Below are 10,079 nucleotides of genomic sequence, written 5' to 3'. Positions count from 1 at the left end.
CTTTGTGGGGCGGGGTGCGACGAGCCTCCTGATTGGGCGGTGGGGCGCTTCCGGCTTCTCGCGAGAGTCATTGCGAGCGCGCCAAATTTCTACAGTGAAGTGGCGGCGGCGGCGGCAGTGCTATGGTTCTGAGGAATACCGGGCGACTGCGCGCGGAGCCGGGCGCGGACGGGGAGCCCAGCCGGTGAGACAGGTGGCAGGCGGGCCCCGAGGACCTTCCTTTCGGCCTGGCGGCGCAGCAGCGCCCCCTCCTTAGCGCGCGCGCGCGTCGTCCTTAAGCACCGGCGAGAGCGCCTGCGGCGCTCCACTCGGCCGCCCGACGTGGGCTCCTGGTTGAGAGTCCGGCAGCTCTCCGAAGCTGCCCCCTCTCCCCGCCGTCTCCTTGTTGGCGCTGTGTCCGAGGCCCTCCGCCTGCGGCCCGGCGGCAGCGCAACGGGGAAAGGGCGGTTCTAAGACGGGGGCGGGGAGGAGGAACGCACCAGAGCCTGGCTCCTGCTGGTGCTGCGCTGCGCACGAGTTCTCAGGGTAGTAGCTGAGGGTGTCCGGTTATGCTAGGAGCGCGCGGAGGCCTTGCAGCCTAACCTCCGGTCGGCGCCGCAGGCCCGTGGTCGGCGCGTCTTGTGCTGGAGTGAGGGCGCTGGGGCCGCAAGGGTCCAGCCCCACTGCCTCGCGCGGTCGGGGCGGCCCTGACCGCAGTTTTCGGCGAGGCTGCGGAGTAAGGAGAACAGCTTCTGACTTAGTTCTAAGGTCAGAAGCCCTTAAAATTAAGATGTGACGGGGTTTTGTTCGTTCTGAAAGCTTTAGGGGAGAATCTCTTCTCTTGCCCTTTGTAGTTTGTAGAGGCTCCTTCCTCTGTTTTCCAAAACAACACTGTCACATTTCCAGCCTCACTCTCTCTGTCTCTAATTTCTGGCTCTTATAAAGAACCTTATGATTACAGTGGGTCCACCCAGATAATCCCCATCTCAAAATACTTAAAGTCATCACACCTGCAAACTCGCTTTGGTCATGTAATATAACAGAGGTTCCTTGGATTAGGACACAGACATCTTTGGTGTGGGGGCTGTCATTATTCTCTACAGCAGGTGGCTATAATTTTTTGTGAAAAATAAGGGTCCTCATCTTGAAATAGATCATTCTGTTCTTCAGGTGTAGGTGACCCAAGGAATATCTTCAGGCAAAGGAGTTTTTCTTAAGCAAAATTCTCTGACCACTTATGTTTATAAATTAATAACTAATGAATCATGTTACAGTAATTAAAGACATGAATTCTGCACAGGCTTGGTTCAGATCTTTTTTTTTCTCTAGTTTCTGTTTTGTATATTTAGCTTTCTTAGACTGCTTCCTTTCTTAGACTGCACCATTCTAGACACATACATTTTTTTTTTCCTCTGCTCATTGATTTAAAAGTAGCTCATTTATTTACATTAAGACAAAAAGTCATGGGGTATGGATTCTTAGCTGTACATTTTTGAGGAGTGGAGAATATAGTTGGCTTAACTAATAAAGAGGCCTTCAGCCCAAAATATACAGGGGCCAGAATCTCAGAACTGCAGTTTAAAGAAGAAACTATTAATAGCATTTGCTTTTTAAGTTGGAATGGCAATATGGTAATTATTCTGTTTTGAAGATGGATAAGCCATAATTATTGTATTCTATCTAGATGGGATCACACCTGTGAAATTAAAAGATTGTGAACAATTTGGGATTATTCTAATCTCTGGAATCAAAATAGATTTGGATAGTTCTGTTGATGGAAAGTCTTTGTCAAGTACTTAATTTAAGGTTTATAATAAAATCTGTATAAAGTTATTTAACCCTAAGCAGAGAAAGGCTTGGGAGGTTTGAGGCAGATGTAACTGAGCTGGGAAGTGATTTCCCTTCTCAGTTGAGATAGTTCCTCTCACATTGAACAATGTTATATCCCCATTTTTATCCATATGTGGTTCTTCCAACATCCAGACTCAGGTGTCCCAGAAGATATATCGTGCTTTTTTTTTTTTAAATATGGAACGCTTCACGAATTTGCGTATCATCCTTGCGCAGGGGCCATGCTAATCTTCTCTGTATCGTTCCAATTTTAGTATATGTGCTGCCGAAGCGAGCACGATATATCGTGCTTTTAAGGTACAGTTCATTCTACCACAACAGGTATTTCTGTAACCCTAGTTTGCTCACATGTAGTTAGTAAACAGAAGAATATCAGTAAAATGTGGAGATTGTATTGGTTCATTTGCAGTTTTCCCTAGGCAAGGGGATCAGAATCGAGTAGAATTAAACAAGTCTTCAGTAGAGAAGGAAAGAGCCCTTGGCTGGAGTGTGGCACAGATATGTGCCCTGTTGGCTCTGTTATCTGAGTGCCTGTTCCAGTGCTCCCCTCCAATCTCAGGTGGCAGGCTACACTTTTCTCTCCTGTACTCAACAGTCATAAACCAGGACCTTGCTTCTTGTGTTATGCATTTAAAGCAAACAACTCTGTAGAAACATGATTATTGACTTTGCTGTATAGAAATTAGAGCTACCTTTCAGTGTTTATAAGCCAGATAAAAGAAAAATGGCTTAGCATGGAACACTGCTGTCTCTGCACTCAGACACTGAACTGTGCAGCCCAGCACACTGCAGCCATCCTTGTTTCACTTTCCTAGCATGAAAATCCCATGGACGGAGGAGCCTGGTGGGCTGCAGTCTCTGGGGTCGCTAAGAGTTGGACACGACTGAGCGACTTCAGTTTCACTTTTCACTTTGATGCACTGGAGAAGGAAATGGCAACCCACTCCAGTGTTCTTGCCTGGAGAATCCCAGGGACGGTGGAGCCTGGTGGGCTGCAGTCTCTGGGGTCGCACAGAGTCAGACACGACTGAAGCGACTTAGCAGCGTGAAATGCACTTTCCTAGATGTGCTGCAGCCACCTCGGTGGTTGTATGAGCGCCTTGAAAAGTGTTCAGTAAATATTTTTCCAACTCAAATTACATGACTTGAAAACACAAGTGAATTAGTTCATTCAGCTTATTTCAAATAACTCTGACGTTACAGAATTTTATCTTGAAGACAACGAAAAGTGAGTATTTCTCTGTTTCTGTTGGTCTTCAATAAATATCACAAATGCTATTTATCAGCCATACACTCTACAAAAAATTCTGTCTGCCCATCATATGTATCGTGATTTAATCATCACCACTGATTTTTAGTAGAACTAGTCTCCAACTTGGTCATTCTTTATTTTTTAAAAAAATTATTTATTTACTTCTTTATTGGCTGTGCTGAGTCTTCATTGCTGCGGGAGCTTTCCTCTACTTGCAGAGAACCAGTGAGCCATGGCTACTGTGTAGTTACATTGAGCAGGCTTTCTCGTTGCGGTGGCTTCTCTTGTTGGGGAATATAGGCTCTAGGGTGCCCATATCCACCGGCTTTAGTAGTTGCACATGGGCTCCTGGACTCTAGAGCACAGACTCAGTGGTTGTGGTGCGCCAACTTAGTTGCTCCATGGCATGTGGGATCTTCCCAGACCATGGATCAAACCCAAGTTCTGAAAATCCTGTGTGGTCAAATACGGTTAATTGCATTTTTTGCAAGAAACAAACTAATAATAAGTTTGGGTACCATCATTTTAAAAATAGAGAAAACTTTTTGAGATAATTGTAGGTTCTTAGCAGTTGTAACGGAGAAGGCAATGGCAACCCACTCCAGTACTCTTGCCTGGAAAATCCCATGGGCGGAGGAGCCTGGTAGGCTGCAGTCCATGGGGTCGCTAGGAGTCCGACACGACTGAGCGACTTCACTTTCACTTTTTACTTTGATGCATTGGAGAAGGAAATGGCAACCCACTCCAGTGTTCTTGCCTGGAGAATCCCAGGGACAGGGGAGCCCGGTGGGCTGCCGTCTATGGGGTCGCACAGAGTCGGACACGACTGAAGCAACTTAGCAGCAGCAGCAGCAGTTGTAAGAAATTACGCAGAGATCCCTTAACCTAGTTTCCCCCAGTGATAACAGCTGACATAACTAGAGTCACAACCAGGAAATTGACATGATACAGCAGTGCATGAACACTCGTTTGTGTGTGTGTAGATTTAGTTCTGTGCACTTTCTGTATTCATGACCAACAGCACAGTCAGGCCACAGAACAGTTCTGACCCAGGGGTCCCTCATGCTACCTTTTTATAGCCACAGCCATCTCCCTTCCCCCATTGATGGCTAATCCATTCTCCATCTCTAAAGAATGCTATATAAGTGGAATAAAGTATGTAATTTGGGGGAGTTGGTTTTTTCACTCAGGCTAATTCCCTTGAAACCATTCTAGGTTATTGTATGTATCAATAAGTTTGTTACTGATGAATTGTATTCCGTGGGAAGGATATAACACAGGTTAACTATTCACCTGTTGAAGAGTATCTGGGTTGTTTCCACTTCTTGTCTATAATGAACAAAGTTGCAGTGAATATGCACGTATGAGTTTTTTGTGTGAACATGAGTTTTCTTTCGTCAGGGATAAATGCTCAAGATTGCAATACTGGACTTGATGCATTTTCCTTTTTAACTACCCCATGAGGCGGCATGTCCAGCCAAGATTGTTGTTTTTCTTAGTGTTCTGGTTACATAGTTAAACAAGTTTTGACGTGAGTATGACATCAAACAATATGACGTCCCAGTCATATTTTTCCTATGAGTCCTGTTTTCTTAATGAGCACTTTTCGGGGATGCTCCTACCATGTCACGTCTGAAATGCTTATACTGGGTGGACTGAGGGTTGCGGGTGTAGAGTGTCATGATCGGTGGAGACTGGATTTCCCTCTTTTCACTCAGGGATGATGGCTCCTCTTCCTCTGTCTCGGCACTCAAGCGCCTGGAGCGCAGTCAGTGGACAGATAAGATGGATCTGCGGTTTGGTTTTGAGAGACTCAAGGAGCCTGGTGAGAAGACAGGCTGGCTCATCAACATGCACCCTGTAAGCACCTGTGCTTTTCCTCCATATCCTCCTCCCATTCAGGAGGGCAGCACAGCCCTTACTGAAGAGCAGGTGACACCTGGCGGGAACATGTTGTGGACCATCCAGGTAGAGATGGGATTGTTTGCAGCTCTCCGGGTTTCCTCTTTAACTTCTCGGGGTCTTCTCCGGGTCATTAAGAGGTCACTGGGATAACAAAGGTGAGGGGCATCCCTGTTACCCATAAGAATAAAGCTTTCAAAGATGAGGAGACAGAGATATTCCCATCTGGATGCTGTTATGACACAAATCTTGTGAATGGGTCTGGTAGGGTTTATGCAAAGGTAGAGAAAGACTTTGTTTTTAAAGTACTCAGTTTCCTAGAGAAGGAAGAAAAGGCTCTTGTACTTTGTAGAGGAAAACCTTGTGTTCTTGTTGACCAACTCTCTTGCAGACTGAGATTTTAGATGAAGATAAACGCTTAGTTAGTGCTGTGGATTACTACTTTATTCAAGACGATGGGAGCAGATTTAAGGTAAGGCCCTTGAATCCAAAGAAGCTAAAAACCCCTCAGTGATGAGGCATAATTGGGCCCAAAATGATAAGTGTCCTTTTAGCTCTGCAGCTGTGAGGAGAGAGGGATTATGGGAGACTTGTAGCAGGCAGCTGCCCAAAGCTCTTTAGGAACATGGGCCCCATGGAGCCACACTAGTCACCACTTAAGATGTCCTAAGAGAAGCTAGCTCAGGAAGACTGAAAGATGAGCAGTACTGTGTCTCTTAGACTCTTGCCCTTGTGATATGTGCAAGTCTAATTTTCTGTTGTATCATCTCTCTTAAGATATGTCCAGGTCAATGATGCATTGAATCTAGGCTGCTCAAAGGTATAATAAAAACAGCCTATCTTCATTTTTCTCCTTTTTTTCTTTGTCATCACCCCACATGGGCTGTGATTCTTACAGGTGGCCTTGCCCTACAAGCCATATTTCTACATTGCGACCAGAAAGGTAGGTCTGTCGTTTATGGCATTAGGTCAAATGACCTGAGCTTCGTTTTGTGGGGAGAGTCAAAACTGGAAATAAAGAGGCTTCTAGAGAAACAGGCAAGGAAGGAAATAGATTTTACTAATGGGATGTCTTTTCATTCTGATCCTGATTTAGGGTTGTGAGCGAGAAGTTTCATCTTTTCTTTCTAAGAAGTTTCAGGGTAAAATTGCCAAAGTAGAGACTGTCCCTAAGGAGGATCTGGACTTGGTGAGTATGACCCAGCCCTTTCTGGGTGAATTAGGCTGGGTCTGCTTGTCCGTGGGGTGAGGTGGGGGAGGACATGCTTGGTACCTGTGAGGCAGCAGAGATGATGGACTTCCATGGCTGTCCCCACCTCCTCCTCAAAACTCTAGTGGTGTCTTTGGTGCCACATGCAGAGTTGAACAAGTTGCTTTGGAGTTGCCAACTCTTCAACTCATTTATGTACTGTTGACTCGTTCTCCCCTTATTTATTTTCTCTCTCCAACGTAGTATTTTTTTCTCTTGAACTCATGAACACCGTCTCTTCACTCTGTAGCCAAATCACTTGGTTGGTTTGAAACGAAATTACATTAAGCTGTCCTTCAACACTGTGGAGGACCTCGTCAAAGTGAGGAAGGAGATCTCCCCAGCTGTGAAGAAAAACCGGGACCAGAGTCATACCAGTGATGCCTACACAACAATGCTCTCCAGGTAGGCTTTGTTCACATAAGCAAAGCAGCCAGTTGGTCCATAGGACTGTTTCCCATTTTTCCTAAGTTTACAAGATGAATAGGACATGGGAAAACTCAGCAATAAAGCTACAGTAATGATTGGCTTTGTTCAGTGCGAAACACTTTTGAGCAACTAGTTAGACTTTCTCATATGTTCCCTTTGTGTTAAATTAATGGTGGATTCCCAGGTTATAGTTCCGCTGTCCCTTCTTTCTTATATGGGGATAGATTTGGCTTCAAACTGAGTTTCTGTAACAATAAAGACATTTTAGATTTCTAATCCCACCACCATAACAGAGTCTGATTTCATGGTTTTTAGAAAGCGTTAAGATGTCTACAAATTTTATTAAATATCTAGATTTATGTAGCACATTGTCTCTAGAGAATCCTGGTTATTATACAGAGAAATTTAAATAAAGGACAACACACACTGTTCATTAAACATTTAAATATCAACAGTAATAAGAAACAGGGTAAGAGATTAAGAAGAAATCTTGGCAAATAAAAGTATGATGCCTTCAACATACCAGATGGGCAATAGGCACATCAAGAGATGCACAACATTTCTAAATGTTAGAGAAGTGCAAATCAGAACTATAATGAAGTACCACCTCACACTGGTTGTCGTTAAAAAGTCTGCAAATGACAAACACTAGAGAAGGTGTGAGAAAAGGCAATGCTCTTATATTATTGGTAGGAATGTAAATTGGTCCAGCCACTATGGAGACCGGTATGGAGGTTCCTCCAAAAACTAAAAATAAAGTTGCCATATGATCCAACAATCCTAAATCCTACACCTGGGCATATATCCAAATAAAACTATAATTCAAAAAGATACATTCACCCCTGTGTTCACAGCAGCACTGTTCACAGTAACTAAGACATGGAAACAACCTAAATGTCCATCAACAGATGAATGGATAAAGATGGGTTCATATATACAGTGGAATACTACTCAGCCATAAAAAAGAATGAAATAATGCCATTGGCAGCAGCCGAGGTGGACTTAGAGATTATCATACTAAGTGAAGTAAATCAGAAAGAGAAAGACAAATACCATGTGATAATACTTAATATGTAGAATCTAAAATTTGACAAATGAACTTATCTATGAAACAAAAATAACCTCGCAGACATAGAAAACAGACTTATGGTTGCCACGGGGCAGAAGTGGATCTGGAGTTTGGGGTTAGCAGATGCTAACGATTATATATAGGATGGATAAACAACAAGGTCCCACTGTATAACACGGGAAACTGTATTCAACATCCTGTGATAAATGATAATGGAAAATGATTTTTAAAAGAATGTGTTTATGTATATAACATTCATTTTGCTGTATAGCAGAAATTAGCACAACATTGTAAATCAACTAAAAAAAGACATGCAGAAATTTATGAGGATTTTAGAAGAGAGCTAATCGTATCCTCTGGCAAAAGTAGATCAGTTTGGGACCCTGGATGTTTCTGCACCAGCACCCCCTGCCCAGTGGCTCATTAATGATTTTTCAGAACACTGCAAGTTGTATCTGGAGACTGAGTCCCCAGAGGCCTGAGCCTTCTCTAAAACTCACTGCCTTTTTCTTCCCCTTAATAGTCCATTCAGTATTTGGAAGCTTAGTGGACTAATATTGGAGTGAACATTCTAGTGACAGTGATTCCCACTTAGATATGGTAAGAATAATTATGATGCAGAAGTAGTTACTGTTTACCAGTCACTTCACCATGCTAAGAGCTTATGAGCACGTTACCTTATGATGCTTGTGCTGGGTGGGCCTGTTGCTGTCATCTTTGTTTTCTTGATGAAGAAATAACCTCAGTGAAGGTGGGTCACGTCTGTAGACATGCCTTTCGAGTAATAGTCTCCTTTCTTTGCTCTTTTAATTGGGGTGGAACTTACATCCAATAAAATGCACGTCCTAAGTGTACTGAACCTCCTTGTGTCCGTGGCCTGCTGCTTGGTCGGATGGGGGTCATCCAAGGTCATTCCTTAAGAAGGGCCTGTCCTGATCATCTCAGCCACCTTGTAAACCTTTGTGTTTACATTGTTTGGACTCTGGCCTTTCCCCGATTCAGTCCCTAGCAGAGTATAGTTGAAAAAGCTGCTCTCTTTATTTTGCAGTGTTCTGCAAGGGGGCAGTGTAATTTTTGATGAAGAGGAAACCTCTAAGAAGATTGCCGACCAGTTGGACAACATTGTGGACATGCGAGAGTATGATGTGCCTTACCACATCCGTCTCTCCATCGACCTGAAGATCCACGTGGTGAGTGGGCTGTTGCTACTGACAGCCAGGAGGTGATACTGAAGGATAGATCCATAGAGTAGACTTCCCTGGACAGGTGTAGAAGTCTTTGGTTAATGCACCACATGTCCTTCAGGCTCACTGGTACAATGTCCGGTACCGAGGAAGTGCCTTTCCAGTGGAAATTGCCCGCCGTGATGACCTCGTTGAACGACCAGTAAGTACTGCTTGCATTTCCTCCATCCTAAACTTTCTAGTTGTTTCTGGTGAGAAAGGTGAAAGGTGAATTTGATTTTGAGATTGGTTTGCTTCTTTTTCCTCAAATACTTTCTTAAAAGAATTTTGAAGTAATTGGGTTTTTTAAAATCAGTTTTTGACCTTGCACATATATATCATCGCGTGCTATCAATATTTGAGCTAGGCTGGATCGGAACATTGGAGGGAAAGCTCTGGCTTCCATTTTTGATGGTTAAGAGCATGGTTTCAGCATGTTAGGTTGAAAATGGATTCAAAACTGGTTCGGGAACAGCTTTGTGATCTTGGGATAGTCTATACTCTGTTTTCTCACATCTAAGATGAGATTGTCAGTTCTGTATCACAGTCTTCTGTCAAAGTTGTCATAAAGGTCAAAATGAGGTGATTCATTTTAAAGTGTCTTGAGACTCAAGTGTTCTGTAATTCTAGACTTTTCCTGTGAACAGTGGCTCCAGCCATATCTTGTATGTTCAAGTTTTTATACCATCATGGTAGATCAATCCACCCCAAGATGCCTGTCCTGCTTTTTCCTGGACCTTTCCCCACAGCAGCTCAACTCTTGCTTTTAGTAACTGGCAGTAGAGGTGGAGATGTCATGGGTGTCAAGACAACCACCAGGGTCTCCAGAGCTCAGCTTGGTTCTTGGCCAACTTAATGCTACATTTTGTCCCTTCAGGACCCCGTGGTTTTAGCATTTGACATTGAGACAACCAAACTGCCCCTCAAGTTTCCAGATGCTGAGACCGACCAGATTATGATGATTTCCTATATGATTGATGGTCAGGTGAGTGGGTGCCTTCTGGAGTATGAGCTCTCTGTGAACCGGGACCAAGTCTGGTCTCCAAACCTGAACAGTGTCCACTCGTGGTTAGTATTTGTTTGGTGACTAATGAGAGAATGGAGTCCACACAAGTGAACAAGCAA

The 10,079-nt window shown here is 43.9% G+C and overlaps 1 protein-coding gene and 1 non-coding gene across 3 annotated transcripts in view; one reads left to right on the top strand and one right to left on the bottom strand.

Moving 5' to 3' along the window:
* The first annotated feature begins 66 nt into the window (after nucleotides 1-66).
* The window catches only part of POLE (DNA polymerase epsilon, catalytic subunit), a 62,290-nt gene continuing 52,277 nt past the window's right edge, over nucleotides 67-10,079 (top strand). For both annotated transcript variants that reach the window (XM_070386361.1, XM_005891205.2), the window contains exons 1-9: nucleotides 67-184; nucleotides 4,801-4,942; nucleotides 5,376-5,456; nucleotides 5,883-5,927; nucleotides 6,081-6,173; nucleotides 6,484-6,638; nucleotides 8,780-8,921; nucleotides 9,037-9,117; nucleotides 9,832-9,939. In XM_070386361.1, coding sequence (XP_070242462.1) covers nucleotides 123-184; nucleotides 4,801-4,942; nucleotides 5,376-5,456; nucleotides 5,883-5,927; nucleotides 6,081-6,173; nucleotides 6,484-6,638; nucleotides 8,780-8,921; nucleotides 9,037-9,117; nucleotides 9,832-9,939 — 909 coding nt within the window. In that variant the 5' untranslated portion in view covers nucleotides 67-122. The remainder of the gene's footprint in view (nucleotides 185-4,800; nucleotides 4,943-5,375; nucleotides 5,457-5,882; nucleotides 5,928-6,080; nucleotides 6,174-6,483; nucleotides 6,639-8,779; nucleotides 8,922-9,036; nucleotides 9,118-9,831; nucleotides 9,940-10,079) is intronic.
* LOC138991541 (U6 spliceosomal RNA) lies at nucleotides 2,002-2,108 on the bottom strand. Its single transcript, XR_011467514.1, has one exon. It is a non-coding gene; the product is annotated as a U6 spliceosomal RNA (small nuclear RNA).

Source organism: Bos mutus, chromosome 17 (genome assembly GCF_027580195.1).
Source record: "Bos mutus isolate GX-2022 chromosome 17, NWIPB_WYAK_1.1, whole genome shotgun sequence".
Classification (NCBI taxonomy): Eukaryota; Metazoa; Chordata; class Mammalia; order Artiodactyla; family Bovidae; genus Bos; species Bos mutus.
This window is presented reverse-complemented; position numbering and strand designations above follow the sequence as displayed.